The sequence below is a fragment of the Pan troglodytes genome, chromosome 4, assembly GCF_028858775.2.
Source record: "Pan troglodytes isolate AG18354 chromosome 4, NHGRI_mPanTro3-v2.0_pri, whole genome shotgun sequence".
In the NCBI taxonomy this organism is placed as follows: domain Eukaryota; kingdom Metazoa; phylum Chordata; class Mammalia; order Primates; family Hominidae; genus Pan; species Pan troglodytes.
The window spans coordinates 151,683,620-151,709,341 of record NC_072402.2 but is presented as its reverse complement, the minus strand read 5'-3'; the positions used below and the strand labels follow the sequence as shown (position 1 = coordinate 151,709,341).

General features: G+C 38.5%; 1 protein-coding gene across 16 annotated transcripts in view; it reads left to right on the top strand.

Moving 5' to 3' along the window:
* Positions 1-25,722, top strand: part of FAM114A2 (family with sequence similarity 114 member A2) — a 50,495-nt gene that overhangs the window by 21,237 nt on the left and 3,536 nt on the right. For 7 of the 16 annotated variants that reach the window (XM_518045.8, XM_016954096.4, XM_063811607.1 and 4 more), the window contains 4 exons: positions 9,796-9,875; positions 18,143-18,265; positions 18,722-18,861; positions 23,166-23,238. In XM_518045.8, the coding sequence (XP_518045.4) occupies positions 9,796-9,875; positions 18,143-18,265; positions 18,722-18,861; positions 23,166-23,238 (416 nt within the window). Of the gene's footprint in view, positions 1-9,795; positions 9,876-18,142; positions 18,266-18,382; positions 18,862-23,165; positions 23,239-25,722 lie in introns of all 16 variants that reach the window. The other 9 variants (XR_010157376.1, XR_010157374.1, XR_010157375.1 and 6 more) reach the window with 3 other exon arrangements.

Genomic DNA, 25,722 nt, shown 5'->3' with positions numbered 1-25,722 from the left:
TTTGTTCAGCTATGCCCTGCCTCCAGAAGTGGAGTTTACAAAGGCCGGGGGTTCTTGTTGAGCTGTGGTGGGCTCCACTCAGTTCGAGCTTCCTGGCCGCTTCGTTTACCAACTCAAGCCTCAGCAGTGGCGGACGCCCCTCCCCCATCCGGGCTTGCTGCCTCGCAGTTCGATCTCAGACTAGCAGTGAGCAAGGCTCTGTGGGAGTGGGACCCGCTGAGCTAGGCGCAGGATATAACCTCCTGGTGTGCCGTTTGCTAAGACTGTTGGAAAAGCGCAGTGTTTAGGTGGCAGTGTCCCAATTTTCCTGTTACAGTCTGTCACAGCTTCTCTTGGCTAGGAAAGGGAAGTCCCCTGACCCCTTGCAGTTCCTGGGTGAGGCGATGCTCCACCCTGCTTTGGCTTGCCCTCTGTGGGCTGTGCCCACTGTCTGACCAGTCCCAGTGAGATGAACCAGGTACCTCAGTTGGAAATGCAGAAATCACCCATCTTCTGCATCGATCACACTGGGAGCTGCAGATTGGAACTGTTCCTATTCAGCCATCTTGGAATGGACCCCTCCAAGGATCTTTTTCATATAATGACTTCTTTTCCTCTGGGTAGACACCTGGTAGTGGGATTGCTGGATCACGTGGTAGTTCTGCTTTTAGTTCTTTAAGGAAAATCCACCTGTTTCCATAGTGGTTGTACTAGTTTACATTCCCACCAGCTGTGTAGAAGTGTTCCCTGTTCACTGCATCCATGCCAACATCTATTATTTTTTGATTTTTTGATTATGGCCATTCTTGGCAGGAGTAAGGTGGTATCACATTGTGGTTTTGATTTGCATTTCCCTGATCATTAGTGATGTTGAGCATTTTTTCATATGTTTAGGGGCCATTTGTTTATCTTCTTTTGAGAATTGTCTGTTCATGCCCTTAGCCCACTTTTTGATTGGATTGTTTGTTTTTTTCTTGCTGATTTGTTTGAGTTCATTGTGGATTCTGGATATTAGTCATTTGTCAGATGTATAGATTGTGAAGATTTTCTCCCACCTTGTGGGTTGTCTGTTTACTCTGCTGAACTTTTTGCCATGCAAAAGCTCTTTAGTTTAATTAAGTCCCAGCTATTTATCTTTGTTTTTATTGCATTTGCTTTTGGGTTCTTTGTCAGGAAATCCTTGCCTAAGCTAATGTCTAGAAGGGTTTTTCCAGTGTTACCTTCTAGAATTTTTATAGTTTCAGGTCTTAGTTGATTTTTATATAAGGTGAGAGATGAGGATCCAGTTTCATTCTCCTACATGTGGCTAGCAATTATCCCAGCACCATTTGTTTAATAGGGTGTCCTTTCCCTACTTTATGTTTTTGTTTGCTTTGTGAAAGATCAGTTAGCCTTAAGTATTTGGGTTTGTTTCTGGGTTCTCTATTCTGTTCTATTGGACTACGTGCCTGTTTTTATACTAATACCGTGCTGTTTTGGTGACTATGGTCTTATAGTATAGTTTGAAATCAGGTAATGTGATGCTTCCAGATTTATTCTTTTTGCTTAGTCTTGCTTTGGCTGTGTGGGCTCTTTTTTGGTTCCATACAAATTTTAGGATTGTTTTTTCTAGTTCAATGAATAATGGCGGTGGTATTTTGATGGGGATAGTGTTGAATTTGTAGATTGCTTTGGGTGGTGTGGTCATTTTCAAAATATTGATTCTACCATCCATGAGCATGGGATGTGTTTTCATTTGTTTGTATCGTCTATGATTTCTTTCAGCAGTGTTTTGTAGTTTTCCTTGTTGGGGTCTTTCACCTTCTTGGTTGGGTATATTCCTAAATATTTTTTTTGCAGCTATTGTAAAAGAGGTTGAGTTCTTGATTTGATTCTCTGCTTGGTCACTGTTGGTGTATTGAAGAGCTACTGATTTGTGTACATTAATTTTGTATCCAGAAACATTGCTGAATTCTTTTATCAGTTCTAGGACTTCAGGGCTTTCTAGGTAAACAATCATCAGCAAACAGTGACAGTTAGTTTGACTTCCTCTTTTTTGATTTGGATGCCCTTTATTTCTTTCTCTGATTGCTCTGGCTAGGACTTCCAGTACTGTGTTGAAGAGGAGTGGTGAGAGTGGGCATCCTTGTCTTGTTCCAGTTCTCAGAGGGAATGCTTTCAACTTCTCTCCATTCGGTATTATGTTGACTGTGGGTTTGTCATAGATGGCTTTTATTACATTGAGGTATATGTCCCTTGTATGCTGATTTTGTTGAGAGTTTTAATCGTAAAGGATGCTACATTTTGTTGAATGCTTTTTCTGCATTGATTGAGATGATTGTATGATTTTTGTTTTTAATTCTGCTTATGTGGTATATCACATTTATTGCCTTTCATATGTTAAACCATCCCTGCATCCCTAGTATGAAACCCACTTGATCATGGTGGATTATCTTTTTGATATGTTGTTGGATTTGGTTAGCTAGTACTTTGTTAAGGATTTTAGCATCTATACTCATCAGGGATATTGGTTTGTAGTTTTCTTTTTTGGTTATGTTCTTTCCTGGTTTTAGAATTAGGATGATACTGGCTTCATAGAATGATTTAGTGAGGGTTCTCTCTTTATCTTGTGAAATAGTATCAATAGGATTGGTACCAATTCTTTTTTTAATGTCTGGTGGAATTCTGCTGTGAATCCGTCTGGTCCTGGACTTTTTTTTGTTGGTAATTTTTAAAATTACCATTTCAGTCTTGCTGCTTGTTATTGGTTTGTTCAGGGTATCTAATTCTTCCTGATTTAAGCTAGGAGGGTTGTATCTTTCCAGAAATTTATCCGTCTCCTCTAGGTTTTCTAGTTTATGCGCATACAGGTGTTCATAGCAGCCATGAATTATCTTTTGTATTTCTGTGATGTCAGTTTTAATGTCTCCCATTTCGTTTCTAATTGAGATTATTTGGATTTTCTCTCGTCTTGGTTAATCTTGCGAATGGTCTATCAATTCTGTTTATCTTTTCAAAGAATCAACTTTTTGTTTCAATTGTCTTTTGTATTTTTGTTTGTTTCAACTTCATTTAGTTCTGTTCTGATCTTGGTTATTTACTTTCTTCTGCTGGGTTTGGGTTTGGTTTGTTCTTGTTTCTCTGTTTCCTTGAGGTGTGACTTTAGATTGTCTGTTAGTGCTCGTTCAGACTTTTTGATGTAGGTGTTTCGGCATATTTAACTTTCCTCCTAGCAGTATCCCAGAGGTTTTGATAGGTTGTATCGCTGTTGTCATTCAGTTTGAAGAATTTAATTTCCATCTTGATTTCATTTTGACCCAGAATCATTCAGGAGCAGGTTATTTAATTTCGATGTATTTGCATGGTTTTGAAGAGTTGATTTCTAGTTTTATTCCACTGTAATCTGAGAGAGTGCATGATATAATTTCACTTTTTTTAATTTATAGAGGCCCCTTTTGTGGCCTATCATATGGTCTGTCTTGGAGAAAGTTCCATGCACTGTTGAATAGAATATATATTCAGCAGTTGTTGGGTAGAATGTTCTGTGTATATCTGTTAAGTCAGTTTGTTCCAGGGTATAGTTTAAATCCATTGTTTCTTTGTTGTCTGTTTTGTTGACCTGTCAAGTGCTGTCAGTGGGGTGTTAAAGTCCCCCACTATTATTGTGTTGCTATCTATCTCATTTTTATTTTATTTATTTATTTTTTTTGAGATGGAGTTTCGCTCTTGTTGCCCAGGCTGGAGTGCAATGGCACGATCTCGGCTCACTGCAACCTCCGCCTCCCAGGTTCAAGGGATTCTTCTGCCTCAGCCTCCCGAGTAGCTGGGATTACAGGCATATGCCACCACGCCTGGCTAATTTTGTATTTTTAGTAGAGAGGGGGTTTCTCTATGTTGGTCAGGCTGGTCTTGAACTCCCGACCTCAGGTGATACACCCGCCTCGGCCTCCCAAAATGCTGGGATTACAGGCGAGAGCCACTGCACCCAGCCTATCTCATGTCTTAGGTCTATTGGCAATTGTTTTATAAATTTGGGACCTCCAGTGTTAGGTGCATGTATGTTTAGGATTGTGATATATTCCTGTTGGACACTGCCTTTTGCCATTATATGATGTCCCTCTTTGTCTTTTTTAATTGCTGTTGCTTTAAAGTTTCTTTTGTCTGATACAAGAATAGCTACCTCAGATTGCTTTTGGTGTCCATTTGCATGGAATGTCTTTTTCCACCCCTTTACCTTAAGCTTACGTGAGTCCTTATGTTTTAGGTTAATCTCTTGAAGGCAGCAGATGGTTGGTGAGTTCTTATCCTTTCTGCAATTCTGTGTCTTTTAAGTGGAGCGTTTAGGCCATTTACATTCAACATTACTTTTGAGATGTGAGGCACCATTCCATTCATTGTGCTGTGTTGCCTGTACACCTTGTTTTTTTTTTTTTTTTTATTGTATTTTTGTTTTATAGGTCACGAGATTTATGCTTTAAGTAAGTTCTGTTTTGATGTGTTTCCAGGATTTGTTTCAAGATTGAGAGCTCCTTTTAGCAGTTCTTGCAGTGCAGTTCTTGTACTGCTGGCTTGGTAGTGGCAAATTCTCTCAGCATTTGTTTGTTTGAAAAAGACTGTATCTTTCCTTCGTTTATGAAGCTTAGTTTCACTGGATACAAAATTCTTGGCTGATAATTGTTTTGTTTGTGGAGGCTGAAGATAGGGCCCCAATCCCTTCTAGCTTGTAGGGTTTCTGCTGAGAAATCTGCTGTTAATCTGATAGGTTTTTCCTTTATAGGTTACCTGGTGCTTCTGTCTCACAGCTTGAGATTCTTTCCTTTGTCTTAACTTTAGATAACCAGATTACAATGTGCCTAGGCGATGGTCTTTTTGCGATGAATTTCCCAGATGTTCTTTGAGCTTCTTGTATTTGGATGCCTAAGTCTCTAACAAGGCTGGGGAAGTTTTCCTCGATTATTCCCCCAAATGTGTTTTCCAAACTTTTACATTTCTCTTCTTCAGAAATGCTGATTATTCTTAGGTTTGGTCGTTTAACATAATCCCAGACTTCTTGGATGCTTTGTTCATATTTTCTTTTTCTTTTGTCTTTGTTGGAATGGGTTAATTTGAAGGCCTTGTCTATGAGCTCTGAAGTTCTTTCTTCTGCTTGTTCAATTCTATTGCTGAGACTTTCTGCAGCATTTTGCATTTCTGTAAGTGCGTCCATTGTTTCCTTAAGTTTGGATTTTTTTTTATTTATGCTATCTCTTTCATTGAATATTTTTCCTGTCACTTCTCATATCATTTTTTTGATTTCCTTAAATTGGGCTTTGCCTTTCTGTGGTGCCTCCTTGATTAGCTTAATTACTAACCTCTGAATTCTCTTTCAGTTGAGTCAGGGATTTCTTCTTGGTTTGGATTCATTGCTGGTGAGCTAGTGTGATTTTTGGGGGTGTTAAAGAACCTTGTTTTGTCATATTACCACAGTTGGTTTTCTGGTTCCTTCTCATTTGGGTGGGCTGTGTCAGAGGAAAGGTCTAGGGCTCAAGGGTGTTGTTCAGATTCTTTTGTCCCATGGGGTATTTCCTTGACGTAGCACCCTTCCCCCTTTTCCTAAGGATGTGACTTCCTGAGAGCCAAGCTGTAGTGATTGTTATCTCTCTTCTGGATCTAGCCACCCAGCAAGTCTCCCAGGCTCCAGTCTGGTACTGGGGGTTTTCTCCACAGAGTCCTGTGAACTGTCTGTGTGGGTCTCTCAGCTGTGGATACCCGCACCTGTTTTGCTGGAGGTGTCAGGGGGACGAAGTGGACTCTGTGAGCATCCTTGGCTTTGGTTGCTTAATGCACTATTTTTATGCTGGTTGGCCTCCTGCCAGGAGGTGGCACTTTCAAGAAAGCATCAGCTGTGGTAGTATGGAGAGGAACAGGCAGTGAGGAGGGCCCTAGAACTCCCGAGAGTATATATTCTTTGTCTTCAGTTATCAGGGTGGGAAGGGCAGGGTTAGGTGTGTCTGAGCTCAGACTCTCTTGGGGCAGGTCTTGCTGTGGCTGCTGTGGGGAATGGGGGTGAGGTCCAGGTCAATGGAGTTATGTTCCTAGGAGGATTATGGCTGCCTCTGCTGTGTCATGCAGGTTGTCAGGGAGGTGGGGGAAAGCCAGCAGTCACAGGCTTTTCCATGCAACCCAAAGGGCCAGTCTCACTCCCACTGTGCCTGCTCCCCAACCACACTGAGTCTGTTTCCAGGCAGTGGGCAAGCAGGGCTGAGAACTTGCCCCAGACTACCCACCTCCCAGCTGTGAAAGCAAGTAGGACTTTCGTTTTTCCCCTGCCTGTGGAGTCCACACACTGGATTCATGCCCTCTCCTGAGTTCTGGTCAGGAGACTTCTCCATCAGTTCAAATTGTTGCGAAGTTCAACTGGAGGTTTCTTTCTCCCTGTGGCCTTTTCCCAGTGCCTCTGGCCATCCTCCCCAAGGACCCCTGTGAGGCAAGGTGGAAACTGCTTGCTAGGGGACCCAGCGAGCCCACAGGGGTTTTCCTACTGCTTCCTCTACCCCTGTATTTCACTTGGCTCTCTAAATTGACTCAGCTCCAGTAAGGTCAGATTCGTCTCCCTTTAATCTAGACCCTCAGGTTCCCCAGTGGGGTGTGTGTTCTGGGGCAGATGATCTCCCTTTCCACTTCCACACTATTTGGGCACTCACAGTATTTGAGATGTCTCCCGGGTCCTGCAGGAGCAATCCACTTCCTTCAGAGGGTATATGGGTTCTCTTGGCCTTCCTAATATATTCCTGTAGTCATTCTGGAGCAGAAGTTTACGATGCGAGCCTCCACGCGCTGCTCTGTCCATCCAAGTGGGACCTGAAATCTCTTCCTGCCTCCTGTCCGCCATGATCTCTCCTACTTTCAGGACTTTTTCTTTTTTGTTTCCATTTCTGTTCTGCATTGTGTCCTAAGAAGTCAAACTGGCTGGTTATATAGCATCTTGCTAAATGATACCTTATTCTATGTAAAGGTACTTGTCCTGATTGGAAAACGGTTCTTGAATACAAGTTTCTAAAGCTGCCTTGAGATATTGAGAAGGCAGGATAGCATGGTGAATAAAAGGATGGGTTTTGGAATTAGACTTGGATTCAAAATCAAGATCTGCCATTTACTAAGCCATGTGACTTTGAGAAGTTACTTAACATTGAGCTTCTGTTTCCTAACCTGTAAGAAGAGTATGCTAATTCCTCTCAAGTAATAAGGATTAAATGAAATACTATATTTAATATGTGGCATATAGTAAGCACTCAATAAATGTAGCTATTATTACTTTCATTATTAGGAGGGCATAAATAAATAGGTAAAAATATGCATTTTAAAAGTCTTAGCAGGAAACCAAGAAATTAATTTTGATTTTCTTAAGTTGCTCCATTGTTCCTAATTTCCTAATCAAGCCTTGACATGACAGTCCTCAGTTATTTATAAACTTATTTGTTTGTAGTGCCATTAACAGTATTTGTTCAATTTACTCAACATCTGGCTTTGCATAGTAATCAGAAATCTCAGTCTTTAAATACCATTCAGAGAACTCCAAGTAGTTTTCTAAACAGATGGATTTGTGTCTATGATATTTTTTTCTCCTACTTGTTCACCAGAGACCAGAACTCTGAAAAGATAGCACTGGATTCCCCCCACCACTCACTGTGCCCCAGCCTTCCCCAGTGATTTTGGTTGAGAATGCAATAGTGACCTTAGTATTTAATTATGTCTCTGTGAAGCTGTTTTTTAAAAAAGTGGTGGTATCAGAGGGGAGAGAATACCATAGAACCTGGTTCTGGTTATGATGTTGGTTATCTTCATTTTCCATGAGCATCCTGGGCTCTTGCCCCTCTACCATATGTACCTGACTCCTTTTTTCAGAAGGAGTCTTCCAGCCCCTCTCCAGAGTCCCTCCAAAGCACTAAACCAGTCTCTTTTCCATCCTTACACATTTTTATTCTAATGCAATAACTACTTTTTCTACTCAATTCTAAACAGTAGATGACAGTAATCTTCAAAATTTTTTTATCACAACTCTAAGCAGTGTTTCACATTCAGACATAATATGTGGGTATTTGGATGTTTATAAATTATATAATCTGTAAATTCATATAAATTATATGTGAATATAAATAATTTATATGTAAATTATATAAATTATATGTACTACCATAATAATGTATAATTAACATTCTAAAATATACCCTAAAATAGAATTTTTAATAGAATGAGATAAATCTCTATAAATAAAAAAGTCCATTTTTTTTTCCTGCCCTCCATTGAATTATTTTGTGAACCTCTTTGGGTATATGCATCCCACTATGGGTTCAGATTCATCCTTTGTATCCAAATTATAAATTACTTGAGAAAACAAAATGTCTACCTAAATAGTAGGATATTATTAGCAGTTGTTTAGATGAGTTATGTAGGAAGAGTTGTATCAGTTAGTGAGATCAGCTTTTCCCAAACCTTATTATACCTGAGATCACTAAATCATTTAATTCTCTGCCTTAAACACCAAGAGAGAGGGACAAAAGGATAGTGGATGGAGAGAGAAGAGCCAAGATACACTGTTTTATTCCTGGGAATATTAGGGAAGATGCTGAGTATGAAGCAGTAATGATTTGCCCTGGCAAACTATAGTGAATTAAGAAATAGTCTATAGACTGTAAATAGATTGCTAGAAGATGTCTATGTACAAGAGTTCTCTTCTGCATTCCATGTTGCAGAGAAGCCTTGGGCTGGACCACAAAGTGGGGAGTGTATAGGATTCAGATGAGTGGAGAGGGGAAGAGAGCATTTCGCACTGATTGGATTTGCTAATTGCTTTTTGATCTTGAGTCACCCATTTGCTTGCTTGTTTCTTTGTAAGTGTTCCTGGTTCTCCATCATCTTTCACAAGACTAACTCCAACAGCTTCCTTACCATCCTTCCAACGTTCTGGAATCCCCTTTGCTTCTCTTCTTTTTATTTTTAATTATTATGGATGCATAATGATTGATCCTCTTTTCTTCTTATCCACCATTTTGTCTTACCTGGATCCTAGATTATTGCCTCAGCCTGCCTCCCTTCTTTTCCGCCTTCTAATCCATTCTCCACCCAGCCACCAAAGTGATCTTTCTAAAATTTAAATGTGATTCTGTTTCTGCTTAAAACCATTCAGTGGTTCCTCACTTCCTCATTATAAAGTTTGAATTCTTCACCATCGATTATATGGCCTTTATTATCTGGATCTTACCTTTCTAGCTTACCACTTCTCCCCCTTACATTAGATATTCTCAATCATATTAAACTTCTTCCCATACTTTCTTTCACCTTTGGCTTTTTACATTTGTTTCTCTGCCTGAAACTCTTCCTATTCTCCTGGCTAACTTGTACTCAAGTTTCATGTCCCAACTTAAACTCCACTTTCTTGGAAGCGCATGTACAGTACTTGCTTAGTCTATGCTGTCACCATTTCTATATTCTTGCTCTGGATATAATGCAAAAAGCACAGCACAGGGTTTGGACTGGGAGTAGGAAGACTAAGGTTTGACTACTAATCTTTGCTATGCAGTCTTGGGGAAGTCACTTAATGTCTTCAAGCCTTTATCACTTCATCTCTAACATGGAATAATGGCACTTTTCTCTCAAGCCCATTGAAGCATTTATTGATATACGTAAAAGGATTCTATAAGCACTAAAGCACCATGCTCATGTACATTACTGCTGCTACTATTGTTATTACTACTACTGTCACTGCTATTACCACTCCTCTCCTCTTCCTCCTCGCCTGCCACCTCATGATCCTCAGCAGTCTTTCTGGAGTGTTTTATATGGGACTTGGTTTTTTAGGGGATGAAGATTTTACCAAGGACATAACAGAGCTGTTTTCCCAGCTGCACGTTTCCTCCAAACCAGAGAAACTTGCCAGGGTAAGTTATTGCTTCTTGGTGATTTTCATTATTTTACTTGTAAAAATGTAGTGGATAAAGAGCATAAGATTATAAATTCCTGGCAGAGGTGTCACCAAAATCGAAGGTATATTCTCATTATACCCAGAATTGGGTTCTGCATCTACTTGCCTTCTGCTCCTCCAGGTTAGTGTGTTGAAGCCACATCTGCCCCACAACACGTGTCCCATCCTTACCTGTTTTCATTTGGGATGCTTTGCTTATCTGAAAGCTTAATTTAGTCTACAATGTTGGTCATTAAAAATTGGCAGTGCTGACCAGCCTCATGATTCCAGTGGGTGAGCCTCTGTCGAGGACTCACTGTTCTCAGGGATCTGAATGATTTAGAGATGATATGTGGCCTTGCCCATAGGGATTAGAGGTTGTCATTACCCAGAGCCCAGTGACTCAGATAATGACTATTTGGCGTGTGGAAATGAGAGAGTATTATGACCAAGGCCCTTATTTTTGGTGCTGATTCTGGAACTATTTTCTTATATTTGGAATGTGGAGAGACTTTAATCAAAGCTCAGAGTGGGTAGGGAGGTTCTGTGGCAAGTATAAGCCAGTGCCTGCTCTTGGGACACTGTTCACTGGGTCATGGATTGCTTGCTACCTCTTTACCCACCTCTACCAATCTTGAGAAGCATTTCAGGACCAGTCAGCTGCAGGTGCACATTGTTTCCTGGCCAGGGAGAGGTGAGAGCTATTGCATAGTCAACCCAGTCACCTTGTCTCCATCCCCCAGGGCAAGGAATATGATGTTTGGTGTGTTATCCCACTCTCCTGTGCCCATCGAAAATGCTGCATTCTCTGAAAAAGCTCTTTTAGATCATCCCCAGGCAGCTCATCTCCCTCACCTCTACTGTAACACTTTACTAAAGCACTTTTGATCTTATAGTGCTTTTTATTTTGGAAATAATATCAAACTTAGAGAAAAGTTACAAGAGTAGCACAAACAATATTTGTATACCTTTTATGCAAATCCAATACTGTTAATATTTACCTCATTTGCTCAAACATTTGTGCTTTCACATGTGTTCTTTCTCTGTGTAAATACATGTATACATATATAGATAAACACTTTATTTTTGTAACTATTTGAGAGTAAATTGTAAACATTATTGCTCTTCTAAATGTTTCAGTATGTGTCTGCTAAGGATAGGGATATTCCCTTACATAACTACAGTGTAGCTATCAACTTCAGTAAATTTAACATTAGTACTTTTGTTGTACTAATTTGTTGTAATCTATTTTCCATATTTCAGTTACATCAGTTGACCCAATAATGTCCAATAATACCAAACTTTTTCCTCTACCACTGGAGCCAGTACATGATCACAAATTGTATTTAGTTGCCATGTACTTTTAGTTTCCTTTAATCTAAAATAGTTCTTCAGTCTTTTTTTGTCTTTTTGTCTTTTATGACGTTGGCGTTTTTGAAAAACAAGCTTTGGAGTTTCTCTAATGCTTTCTCATGATTAATGTCAGTTTATACATTCCTGGCCAAAATACTCCATAAGTGATGGTGTGTCCTGCCCAGGGTATCACATCTAAAGGTACATGATAACCGTCTGCCCCTTATTGGTGATGTGTTGTCTGATTTTGTTCTGTAGAGTTAAAGTTTATTTTCCTATCTTGCTAATAAACTTTCTGTGAGGAGATACTGTAAGACCATACAAATATCCTGCTATTCATCATAATTTCTCTTCTAAATCTAGCATTTATTTATGATTCTGGCACCAATATTTAATGTGAAGATTTACCAGTTGGCTTTCAGCATTCTAGAATAGTCATGACCTCTCCTTTCTCCCCCATTTTGTTCTTTTTTTATTTGTTATCAGTATGCTTTCATGGAGTTCTGCTTTTTCCCCATTGGCTTGTAATTCATCACTGTCCTTAATTATTTTGATGTTCAAATTTGTCTTTCAAGCTGGCTCCTAGGTGGCATGCCTCCATCATTTTTGGGTGCTTCCTTATTTTCTGGCATAACAAGATATTCTAGACTCATCTTATGCCTTCTGTGCCCCAGCCCCGCAACCAGACATTTCTTTGAGAAAGCATGATTCATTCCCTTTTGGTTTTATAGACCAAGACCTGAGTACTAAGTGTACTCATTGCCACTGGCATGGCTTTGATTCTAGGCTGTCAGCAGAGCTGGAAAATATACTCAGGTACATATACACCTATATGTGTTATGTTTGTAGATACATATGTGCACATGTACACCTATATGTATTTTAGAAATCATGACTTCACACACAGTATAACTCCAATTTTAATCCATCCCTACAGGGTTTTTCCTTGCCTTTCCCCATTACACATTTGTATCTCCCTTCTACAGTAGGAACCTTGTCTCCCAACAATATTAGCACATTTCCTTAATTATGAGATGTATCTGAAATGGTTTTATTGCTTTGCCTATACTATAGATTGAGTATCCCTTATCCAAAATGCTTGGAACAGGGAAGTGTTTCAGATTTCAGATTTTTGTTTGGATTTTGGAATATTTGCATACACACACAAATAAACACACACACACACATACACATATAGTGCTGTATCTTGAGGATACAATCCAAGTCTAATTACAGAATTCATTTATATTCATGTATACCTTATACACATAGTCTGAAGATAATTTTATACAATATTTAAAAAAAATTTGTGCATGAAACAAAATTTTCAATTCATTTTGACTACAACCCATCATATGAGGTCAGGTGTGGAATTTTTCATTTGTGACATCATGTTGGCACTCAAAAAATTTCAAATTTTGGAGAATTTTGGATTTTCATATAAGGGATACTTGACCTGTACTACAAAAGTAACCTACAAAAAATTGTTTTATTTGCTGCCCTGTGTGTTAATTTTATTTTTGAATATGTAGAGTATTAATACGCTTCCAAAAATCAAACTGCACAAAAAATATACTCAGATCTCTCCATCCCACTTCCCTTCCACTCCATTCACCTGTTTTTATAGGTATTCATCTTTCTTGTTTCTGGCTTATCCTTCCTGAGTTTCTTTTTGTAAAGATAAGCAGATATATTTTCTTATCTCCTCTGATGGAAAAGTCAACATACTATATTTGTTCTTTAGCGCTCTGCTTTTTTCACTTAGCCTTGTGCATAGGTATTTTTATAAATTTATTACAGTTTTTAAAAAATATGTGTATCTTACCTCCTATCCTGAAGCTTAAATTTCTTGAAGGCAGGATCTGTACATACCTACTCCTTAAAATTCCAGCTCTACTACCTATTACTTTCTGTGTGACCTTTGGCAAATTGCTTGACCTCTGTGAGCCTCATTTTTTTCTATCTGTGAGGTGAGTTGTAATAATGTAGAGTTCCTGTGAGGTTTAAATGTGTTCACACACACAGCTCTTACAAAGGGCCTGGCTCATAGTAAATAAATGCTCACTGTTGATGGCTCCACAGAAGACAGCCCGATGTCCTCTACATGTAGCTGTTCAATAAATATACATATGTGTTCAATAAACCTTTATTATGCTTAGTAATTTGCTAGGTGCTAGGGAAATAATCATGAAAAAGACATAGTTTACATGCTTAATGAGAGATCACATTAATACGTATTTTTGTAAGGCCAGTAACTCCTTATCTGTCTGGCAGTTCTCGCCATTCTCTGAAAGCAATCTTCAGATTGTTTAAATTTTAGGCATTGAGACTTAAGATGTAGATTGGTTAAGGATCAAGGCCTTAACCATTGGCCCTCAAAAGATTTATATGGCAGGCTGTGATGTAGGGGAAAGAGCACTGAATTAGGAGTCCGGGAATATGATTCTATGATTCTGATTCTTGTTCTAATACTCACATGTGGTGTGGCCTGGGGCAAATTCATTTTCTTCTGTGGGCCTCATTATTTTTCTGTTGGAAATAAATAAGCTTTTGGAGAAGCCAAGTTCAAAGGTACCTATTGAGATCTGCAGATCTCAACAAGTGGGAAGTTCCAGACTGAATTGTGGTCGTGGATGACATTAATAATTTTGGGAAAGGATAATAAATTACCTTGAGTTGGCACAATAGTTCATGATGATTTCACTTAATATATTTATTACAAGAGAGGTCACTTTGGGTATGCTCTATGCCTACTAAAATATCTCCTGGCCAGGCGCGGTGGCTCATGCCTGTAATCCCAGCACTTTGGGAGGCCGAGGTGGGTAGATCACGAAGTCAGGAGTTCAAGACCAACCTGGCCAAGATGGTGAAACTCCGTCTGTATTAAAACTACAAAAATTAGTCAAGCGCAGTGGCAGGTGCCTGTAATCCCAGCTACTCGGGAGGCTGAGGCAGGAGAATAGCTTGAACCAGTGTGGCAGAGGTTGCAGCGAGCTGAGATCATGCCACTGCACTCCAGCTTGGGCGACAGAGTGAGACTCCATCTCAAAAAAAAAAAAAAAAATCTCCTTTGGGTATATTAAATTTATGGTATCCGTTTTTTCTTTTATGTGGTCTATCACTCTCCATTTTTCTTTTTTAATCTCTGATAAATTAATCCTTCATTTTTTTACTCAATTTGTCTCTTCAAAGATATTGCAAAGAATTTAACATATTGTTTGTATTATTAGTCAACTGTTATGATTCTTTCCAGCCTCATCTCTCAGTGTTCTCTTCTGTAAATCTCACTACTCCAACCTAATTTTCTGTCACACTCCCCATCCTCTATATTCTTCCTTACTGGCCTTTGTTCTGTTTCTCAGGTGTACCAAGCTGATTTCCCTGTGCTTACAACTCTCTTTGCCTAACTATTTGTATGGCCAATTCCTTCAGATTTCAGCTGAAACATAACTTTTCAGAGACCCTTCCTGACCACCCAAACTCAAGCCACCTTCTACCCATACCCACCATTACTCCATTTTATTTTCTTTATGTATCTTTTTGTTTGTTTGCTTGCTAATTGCCTTATTAGGAGAGAGAAGAGCAGACTCCTAGTTTGTATTATTCACCATTGAATCCCCAGCACTGGCACAGTGTTAGTATATATTTGCAATAAATGAATGAGTAAAATGCCTGTATCCTATATTTTGGTCTTGCTAGATATCTCACTGTTTGCCTACACACTTTGCATTTTTCTGTTTCCAAGCCTTTATATAGTTCATGCTGTTTGGTGTTTTGAATTTGAGAGGTTAATGCTTAAGTAATGGGAAGGTATAGATCAGAGCTAGATTGTTCCTGAATGTTTTTGTGGGAGGATATAGGGAAAGAACCCTACAGTGAAATTCTGGGAACACAGGTCTGCTTTAGCTCATTCGGGTAGCCTTGGGTGTAGCCCCACTTGCTGATCCTTCAAGGCCTAACTCCAGTACTGTATGTGTAATAAAACCTGTTTTCTCAGTTAGAATGACTCTCAAAGTCTTCTCTGGATTCCTATTACCTCATGACAGCTTTGAACACATTCTGTGTATGTAAAGTTAATAAACTAGGTGGTAATAAACAGTTTCTGAGAAACCAGGACTCTTTCACTTGCAAATGACAGAAACTCAAGTTAAGAAACTTAAAAAATAACAGAAACTAATTTAAAAGAGGGGAATGCAGTAGCTCAAGAAAACAGAAAATCAAGGAGCAGAACTGGCTTCAGGCATGGCTCTATTCAGGAACCTATCTCTATCCCTATCTGTGTCTTTCGGCTTGCTTCCTTTTTGTTTTGGCTTCATTCTTAGGGAAGCTTTTCCATATGGTGGTAAAATGACCATTGGCAGCTTCAGGGTGGGTGACTTTTTTCCATTTCGGTAACTCTTACTGAAAGAACACTTCTTTTTGCTGATAATTTTACCAGATGTCCTGAGACTGATGTCCATTGATCTGGCTTGGGTTACTTTTTAATCTATGCACCACTTACTCTGTGGACAGGGGTATTAGTATTCTCAGTAGCTAAATCTGAATGGTTTGCCAACTTTTGGAGCCAAAAGATGGAAGCAGCTGCACCCAGGTCACATGAACTAAGGAGAATCTAGAACCTGCCACCAAAAGAAAGGAGATATGGGTGCTGGTCATATCCATATCCAAAACAGTAGATGTTCTTCACAGTGTGCTGGACACTGGGTGTGCAAAGCCAAATAAAACACTCTCTAGCTATCCTATAATACATAGTTTAGTTAGGAAACAGATAATTCTACTATATTTGGTTAAGTTCTGAATTTAAGTTACCTGAAAGAGATGATGTCTGGGTAGAGGATTGAAAGAACAAGTACAGTAGAGGTCATTCTTACCAGAAGATAAAATGGAAAATGATAAGAGATGAGGCTGGAAAAGTAGGTAGGGTCTAGGTCATGGAGACCTGTTACATCATGTAAAGAGCATGATCTAGTTGATGAGGAACCATTGAAGGAAAGAGGAATGGTCAGCCCTGGGCTTAAGACAGATCACTGGTAGCATTTTGGAAGATAGATTTAAGATAAACAGATCAGAAGCAGAGAGACCAGTCATGAAGTGGATCTGAACTCAAGTAGTGGTAATAGGGAGGAGGAAGACGGGAAGAGGATGATGAGGGGCTTGGATAAAATCAGACCATCTTGGTGATTGGTTGGAGAGGAAAAAAATCTAAGATGGCCCCTATATTTTGGCTCAGGTAACTGGTACCTGGTGGCACCTCTAAAACTTTGGGAAATAAAAGAGGTTGAAAAATTTGGGGGTAAGAAGAGAAAGACAATGAGTTCAAAGTTTTTATTTGTTGTATGTGTGATGCCTGCAGAGTATTTTGTCTAGCAGGCATTTGGAATAAGTTTTCAGGAGAGGTCAGGGCTAGAAATAAGGATCTAAGAGTCAACAGCAGGTTGAGGATAGTTGAAACCACTGGCATAGGATGGATGGAGAGGGAATAGGATGAGACGAGTAAAGAATGAAGGCTAGACCTCCAAATAATATTGGCGTTTAAGAGACTGGCCAGTTAGGATCAATATATAAAAGATACTGAGGAGAAATGGTCATAAAGGTCAGAGGAGAACAGAAGAAAGTTGGGGTTACAAAAACCAAAGAAAACTAGATTCATTATCAGGAGAATGGATAAATTGTGATATATACAATCATGCATTGCTTAATGTTGAGGATATGTTATGAGAACTGCATCATTAGGCAGTTTTGTCATTGGGCGAATATCAGAGAGTGTACTTACACAAACCTAGCTGATATAGCCTGTTACACACCTAGGCTATATCGTTTAACCTATTGCTCCTGTACAAAACTGTACAGCATGTTACAGTACTGAATACTGTAGGCAGTTGCAACACAATGGTATAGAAAAGGTACAGTAAAAATATGGTATTACAGTCTTACAGGACCACCATTATATATGTGGTCTGCTGTTGACCCAAACATCATTATGTGGTGCATGACTGTATATAAAATGAAATACTACACAGCAGTTAATATGAATGAACTAATCCATGCAGCAACATGGATAAATCTAACAGACATTATGTTGTGCTTAAGCCAGACACAAATTAGAATGAACTTATATTTCTATTTTTATGCATTTTAAGATTAGGAAAAATTATTTATAGTGAGCAGAAGAGGGTTTGTCTTTGGGCAGGAGGAGGGGGACATGGTTTGAATAGTATTGGCTAGGAAGGGACATGAAGGGACCTTCTAGGGATGAGGAAATATTCTATATCTTGATCATGGTTTCGTAGGCATATACACATAAAAACATTTCTTAAGCCATACTCTGAAGATTTGTGTGCTTTATGTAAATTATACCTTGGTTTTTTAAAAAGCTGATTAGAGGCCGGGCGCAGTGGCTTATGCCTGTTATCCCAGCACTTTGGGAGGCTGAGGCAGGGGGTTCACCTGAGGTCAGGAGTTCGAGACCAGCTTGGTCAACTTGGCGAAACCCCGTCTCTACTAAAAATACAAAAATTAGCCGGGCGTGGTGGTGGGCGCCTGTAATCCCAGCTACTTGGGAGGCTAAGGCAGGAGAATCGATTGGACCCAGGAGGCAGAGGTTGCAGTGAGCCAAGATTGTGCCATTGCACTCCAGCCTGGGCAACAAGAGCGAAATTCCATCTCAAAAAAAAAAAAAAAAACTACCAATTAGAGAATTTTGAAAAGGAATGATGGACCACAGTGATAAGTATTGCTGAGACTAGTAGGATAAGGACTGAAAAGCTAGATGGTACGTTCAGGTAAGAACAGGAGCCCTTACTTCTAGGATGCTATTGTGTTCCTGGTAGGTGCACAGTAATTTTGGTAAACTGAATTGAATTGTTGATGGCCAATGTTATTCTTATTTAGGCAAGAAATACCGCCCACGAATGGATCAGGAAGTCTCTGACCAAGCCATTAGCAGAGAATGAAGAAGGAGAAAAACAGTCGGAAGCAGAAAATACTGAGCAAGTCAACAAAAATTCAATAGAGGTAGCCAAAGCAACTAAGCCTTTTTTGTTTGTTTTAGTAGATTTGAAATGTGTCGCAATCAGGGACCCAGGCTCCTATTTTTACACTGCTGTCCATAATTTCAACCTTGTGATCTAGGATTGTAGCATCTTAGATCCAGACTATAAGATTAAAGGAGGAGTGAAGAAAAAAAGAGAGAAAGGATGCACGTGTGTTTTGTCATGAGGAAGGTTCCCAGAAACTGCCGCCTGACACTTGTTATCTAAATCATTTGGCCAAAACTTAGTTACTTCGTCACGCCTGACTTCAGGGGAGCCCAGCTGTAAAATTACATCACTACTGTGGAAGAAGAAGACACTCTTTATTGGAAGGCAACTATTAGTCTCTGCTACAAATCCTGTAGTATGAGAGAAGTAAGGTGGTATCTTTCCACCAAATGTTTTGTTTTGCTATGCTTTGTTTTGTTTTTCCATCCAGGATATCCATGCGTTTGCAATCCGGAGCCTGGCTGAACTGACTGCCTGCTCAATTGAACTATTCCACAAAACAGCTGCATTGGTTCTGCATGGCAGGAAGCAGGAAGTGACAGCCATAGAAAGGAGCCAAACTCTTTCCCAGTAAGTGTAATGAGAATTCCTCTAAATGATGCAAATTGCAGGAGTTTTCTTGGCCTGTTTCCAAAGTTTTATAAACGTCTCTCTCAAGAAACCATTCACGTCACACCCATCCACATATTAGATGGTTTGTTCATTTTGGTTGTTTTTTTCTTTTCATTGAACCATGATAAATCAATATTATAAATATGCCCTTTTTATTAACCAACTCATGCTCTGAAGACTATTTCTTTACAGATAAGTTTTAATAGGAATGGAATTTGGTATAAGTGAAAACAGAGAAGAGTTCTAAGAACCTCAGTTCTTAATAATAGTTATTATTGAGTGCTAATTTTATACCATTCCAAGTGCCATGCTAAGGGATTTGCATGTATAATTTCTAATTTTTATACCTCCAAAAGTAAGTAATTAGTCCAGTTTTAATCATGAGGAAATGCAAACTGGAGGAGTTAAGTAATCTGTCTGTGCTGTATGGCCTGGGATTTAGCCCCAGGTCTGACTGAGTGTCCTGAACCCATTCTTTTTTTCTCATTCTATTGCTGATTTGTACAAAAATTTTTCAAAAATAGTATAGATAATCATAGGTAGGGAAGAAAAAGCCCAGTAGTTTCTAAGCAAATGTCCTGATTAAAATAATGAGAATTTTCATTGGAAACAAATGTATAAGAGTGCCCATTATTAGAACTGGGAGGGGCTGTCAGTCTTCTGCAGACTTCCTCTTTACTTGCACCATCACCATCCCACTACAGCACCCCATAATAGGGGGCTAATTTGTCTTCTTGAACTTCCTTAAGGATGAGAGACTCACAACCCTAAAAGGAGCCTGTTCTGCGGAAAAGAGGCTATTTCTGCTACTTGGAATGTCCTTTGAAATGGGGTTCACTCCCTCTCTGAATTCAAGTCTACTCAAATGCCACCTTTTTAGAAAAGCCTTCCTTCACCACAAAGTCTAAAATAGCAACTTCCACCATTCTCTGTCCTTTTACTCTGCTACTCTGCTTTATTGTCTTAGCTTATATCACCAAGTAGGACTTATATGTATATGAATATATATGTGTGTATATGTATACATATGTGTGTATGTGTATATATATGTATATAGTCTCCCCCTTAATTTAGCAAGTAAGTTGAAATCCATGAAAACTGGGACTTTTCTTGTACACTGATATGTTCCCATTGCTTGAAAGACTTTAAATAAAATCTGGCACCCACAAGACTTTAGGTAACTATTATTAAAGATGGACTAATCACTTACTTTTGGGGTTGTTGTAAAAATTAGAAATGATACATGTAAATCCCTTAGCATGGTGCCTGGCATAAAATTAGCACCCAGTAACTAATAACTAATAACTATTATTAAGAACTGAGAATTAATACATATTTTAACTTTTCTAAATGGAATGTAGGGTATTTTGAGTATGATGTTGTCTCCTTAAAATGTATTTTAATTATTTTCTATTTGATTTAACTGGAACATATACTGCTTTCTAGAGAATTTTGTAGAGAAATGTTTTTCTAAGGACTGAACTTCCTTTTTATGTAGCATGAGTGCCTGCTCAGATGGGTCTTCTTATACCTCAGGTGGCTGATTTAGGCATACAGTAGTACCCCCTTATCTGTATGGGTTATGTTTTAAGTCCCTAGTGGATTCCTGAAACTGTGGATAGTACCAAACTTGATTGCCGTCATTTGGAACACATTTTCATTCATGTCTTCCACCCACAAATTTAATGCCTTTTCCGTCTTTTTAAAAAATATTTTACTGATACATAATATATATATATGGGGTACATGTGAGTGTTATATGCATAGAATGTATAATGATGAAGTCAGAGTATTTGGGGTATTCATCACCTTGAGTATTTATTATGTCTATATGTTGGTATCATTTCAAGTGCTCTACGTTATTTTGAAATATACAAAATATTATTGCTAAATATAGTCACCCTATTCTGCTATCAAACATTAGACTTTATTTTTTTCTATCTAACTGTATGTTTGTACTCATTAACCAACTTCTCTTCATCCCCACCCACTCACCCACCCACCTTTCCCCATTTCTGGTATCACAATTGTTCTGTTCTCTATTTCCGTAAGATCATGTTTTTTTAGCTCCCACATATGAGTGAGAACATGAGGTGTTTGTCTTTCTGTGCTTGGCTTATTTCACTTAACCTCGTGACCTGCAGTTCTATCCATGTTGCTGCAAATGACATTTTTTTAAAATAGCTGAATAGTATTCCATTATATGTGTGTGTGTATACACATATACATATATACACACACATATATATACACACACATACATATACACACACACACACACGCACACACACCACATTTTCTTTATCCATTTTTCAACTGACTTAGGTTAATTCTATATCTTTGCTGTTGTGAATAGTGCTGCAATAAACATGCAGGTGCAAGTATCCCTTTGATATAATTTATTTATTTATTTTCCTTTGGCTAAATACCCAGTAGTTTGGTAGTTCCATTTTATTTTTTGAAAAATCTTCATACTGGTTTTCATAGTGGTTGTACTAATTTACATTCTAACAATGTATAAGAATTCTCTTTTCTTGGAATTGTTGCCAGCATCAATTTTTTTTTTTTTTTTTTTTTTTGAGATGGAGTCTTGCTGTGTCACTCAGGCTGGAGTGCAGTGGTGCAGTCTCGTTCACTGCAACCTCTGCCTCCTATGTTCAAGTGATTCTTCTGCCTCTGCCTCCGCCTCCTGAGTAGCTGGGATTACAAGCGTGCACACCATGCCCAGCTAATTTTTGTATTTTAGTAGAGACAGGGTTTCACCATGTTGGCCAGGCTGGTCTCAAACTCCTGACCTCAAGTGATCCACCTGCCTTGACCTCCCAGAGTGCTGGGATTATAGGCATGAGCCACCATGCCCAGCCATTTTTTGTCTTTTTAATAATGATAGCCATTCTAACTGGGGTGAGATGATAGCTCACTGTGGTCTTGATTTGCATTTTCCTAATGATTGATACATCAGTGATGTTGAGCATTTTTTCGTGTATCTGTTGGTCATTTGTATGTCTTCTTTTGAGAAATGTCTATTCATGTCCTTTGCCCATTTTTTAATGAGATTTTCTTTTATTGTTGAGTTCCTTGTATATTCTGGATATTAGTCTCCTGTCAGATGAGTAGTTTGCTTTTTTTCATCTTACTCAGTACATATCACACACTGTTACTATAACTTTTGCAGTTAGTGGTGCAACAGCAAAACTAGCATGATTTCTTTCTTCTCACAGTTTTACGGATAGAAAATTCATTCTTATTGTAGATTTAGCTGCCTCAGCATATGTTTTTGTTTTTCTTACTAAGTGAAGACCTTTTACCTTTTCACTTCAAGGAAGCACTTTATAGCTTCTCTTTGGCATATCTGAATTGTCAGCATCACAACTCTTGGGCTTTGGGGCTGCCTTAGCCCATTTAATGTTACTGTAACAGAATATCTGAGGCTGGGTAATTTACAAAGAAAAGAGGCTTATTTGGCTCATGATTCTGGTGGCTAGAAAGTCCAAGAGCATAGCAGTGGCATCTGCTTGACTTCTGGTGAGGGCCATGTACTGCTCCACAACATGGTAAAGAAGCAGAAAGACAAATGGATGTGTGCAAAGAGACCTGCATGAAAGACTGGACTTGCTTTATAACTACGTGTTCTCTGGGACCTAATTTATTTCCCCCCAGAGTGAGAACTCACTGACTACTGTGATATTGCATTAATCTGTTCATGAGGGCACCTACCACTTGGTCCCACCTCCTAATACTGCCATGTTGGGAATCAAATTTCAACATGAATTTTAGAGGGGACATATCAAAACCATAGCAGGGGCCATTATTAGGTAAAATAAGGGTTACTTGAACATAAGCACTGTGATAACACAACAGTCAGTCTGATAACCGAGATGGCTAATATTAATAGCTGACTAATGAGTGGGTTCTGTGGATATGCTGGACAAAGGGATGATTCATGTCCTGGGTGGGATGGAGAAAACAATGAGAGATTTCATCACACTACTCAAGATGATGTGCAATTAAAAACTTATGAATTATTTATTTCTGGAATTTTTTATTTATTATTTTCAGATCATTGTTGACCATGAGTAACTGAAACTGCAAAAAGCGAAACCACAGATAAGGGGGGGATACTGTATTTACTCCCTTGAAAAGCTTTCTTCTTTCACATTTAGTACCAGAAGTGATTTGTTCTCTTCTGACAATTGTTAAATATAACTTATTTTTTTAAAAAAAGAAAAAAGAACGTTTCTGACTTTTCCTTTCTTTCCTAGGATGACAATTGTGTTGTGTAAAGAGTTGTCCTCTCTGTCTAAAGAGTTCACCACCTGCCTAACAACTGCTGGGGTAAGAATCCATGCCTCTTATTGCAATAATGTTTGTCTGGTTTCTTTAGCAGTTTAAATATCATAAAATTTGCTCACTTTAAGTGTACAGTTCAATAGTTTTTAGTTTTTAGTATATTTACAGAGTTGTGCGGCCATTTCCATAGTCTAATTTTAAAACATTTTCATCAGCCTTCCCCAAAACTCGTACAATCCCCATTCCCTTTCACTCCGCATTTCCCCAGCCCTACGCACCATGAATCTGCTTTCTCTCTCTATAGATTTGGCTGCTTTGCATCTTTCACATAAATGGGATTAAACAATATGTGGTATTTTGTGTTTGGTTTCCCTGACTTAGCATAGTGTTTTTGAGGCTTATCCACATTGTAGCATGTATTAATACTTTTTATTACCAAAAAATCTGTCTTACGGATATATATCACATTTTATTTGTTCATCAGTTAGTAGACATTTGGATTATTTCTGCTTTTTGGCTATAATGAATAATGTTGCTGTGAACATGCATGTATGTTTTTATGTGACTATGTTTCCATTTCTCTTGGGTAGATAGCTAGGAGTGGAATTGCTGGGTCATATGGGTGATATGGGTCATTAAGGAATTACCAAACTGTTTTCCAAATTGGCTGCACAGTTTTACATTCTCACCAGCAGTGTGTAAGGGTTCCAGTTTCTTTGTATCCTTGCTAATACTTATTGTTTGTTTTTATTTTAGCCATCCTAGTGGGTATGAAATAGTATCTCATTGTGGTTTTGATTTACATTTCCCTAATGTACATCTTTTTTTCTTTCTTTCTTTCTTTTTTTTTTTTTTTAGTTTTGCTCTTGTCACCCAGGCTGGAGTGCAATGGCATGATCTCAGCTCACTACAACCTCTGCCTCCTGGGTCCAAGTGATTCTTCTGCCTCTGCCTCCCAAGTAGCTGGGATTACAGGCACCTGCCACCATGCCCAGCCAATTTTTGTATTTTTAGTAGAGACAGGGTTTCACCATGTTGGCCAAGCTGGTCTCGAACTCCCGACCTTAGGTGATCCACCTGCGTTGGCCTCCCAAAGTGCTGGGAGTACAGGTGTGAGCCACCGTGCCCAGCCAATGTTGAACATCTTTTAATGTGCTGGTTGGCTATTTGTCTGGCTTCTCTGGAGAAATATCTATTTCAGCAGTTTGCTTGTTTTAAAACTTGGGTTGTTTGTGTTTTTATTATTACTTGTAGGAGATTTTTTTTTTTTTTAATTTTCCTAGTACAAGTTTCTTATCAGATTTTTGATGGGAACGTATTTCTCCAAGTCCATGAGTTGTCATTTCGCTTTTTGATCGTGTCCTTTGCAGTGAAATTTTACTCCTCTGTTTTCTTCTAAAAGTTTGGTTGTAGCCCTTACATTTATGTCTGTGATCCATTTTGAGTTAATTTTTGTGTATGGTGTAAGGTAGGGGGCCCTGCTTCATGCTTTTGCATATGGATATCCGTTTGTTCCAGTACTATGTGTTGAAAAGACTGTTCTTTCCTCCGTTAAATTCTCTTGGCTTCTTTGTTGAGAATCAGTTGGCCATAGATATATGGGTTTATTTCTGGACTCTGATTTTTAGTCCATTAATTTGTATGTTTATCCAAATGCCAGTATCATATCGTCTTGATATTGTAGTTTTGTAGTAGGTTTGGAATCAAGAAGTGTAAGTCCTCCAACTTTGTTCTTATTTTCAAGATTTTTTGACTGCTTGGGGCCTTGTGCATTTTCATATGACTTTTAGGATCAGCTTGTCTATGTCTAATTCTAATTAATTTTTTTTCTCTTCTGTTTATGAAGTTTTCAGTATTTTTTATGCTATCTTCTGAGACCTATAATGGAAATATAGACCTTGATAAAATTCAAACTTCAGATTTTGACTCTGGTTTTAAAGAGCAACTCTGTACTTAGACTATGGCAGTGCTCACAGTATGCAGTTGCCAGCCGGTGGGAGAGAAGTAGTTAAAGCCAAAGTCTTTTGGGGATTTTAAAAATTGGAATTGTAAAAATTTATGAAGATGTGTGAGCTATGGAAGATGATTGAGAAGCCAGTAATAATGAGTTAGGATAAAATCGAGCATTTTAAACAAGCAAATGAAAATTACTTTATAGTAAGTTTATCAGTGTCAGTGTAGCAGCAAAATTACTGTGGGTTCTTAAATTTTATTTATTTATTTATTTTAAAGCCCTAGTCATGAACATTACATTTGTTTTAATTAAGACCATGGCCTAAGTTAATTTTTTAAAATTTGAGTTTAGATTATTCCTGTAAAGGATAATCTTTTGGTACAGCTTCACTTTTCCCTGTAGTATTTTCTTGACAAAAGGATCTGGGTTTCCTGAAGTTAATCTTACAAGGCCAAATCTTTCTGTGTGTTCCATAAAGATACTTTAAGCCGGCATATCAACTATAAGATGCTGACACATACAAGTATTAAATTTACATTATTTATTTATAAGACTTTTCTAAACAGCTTGTGTTA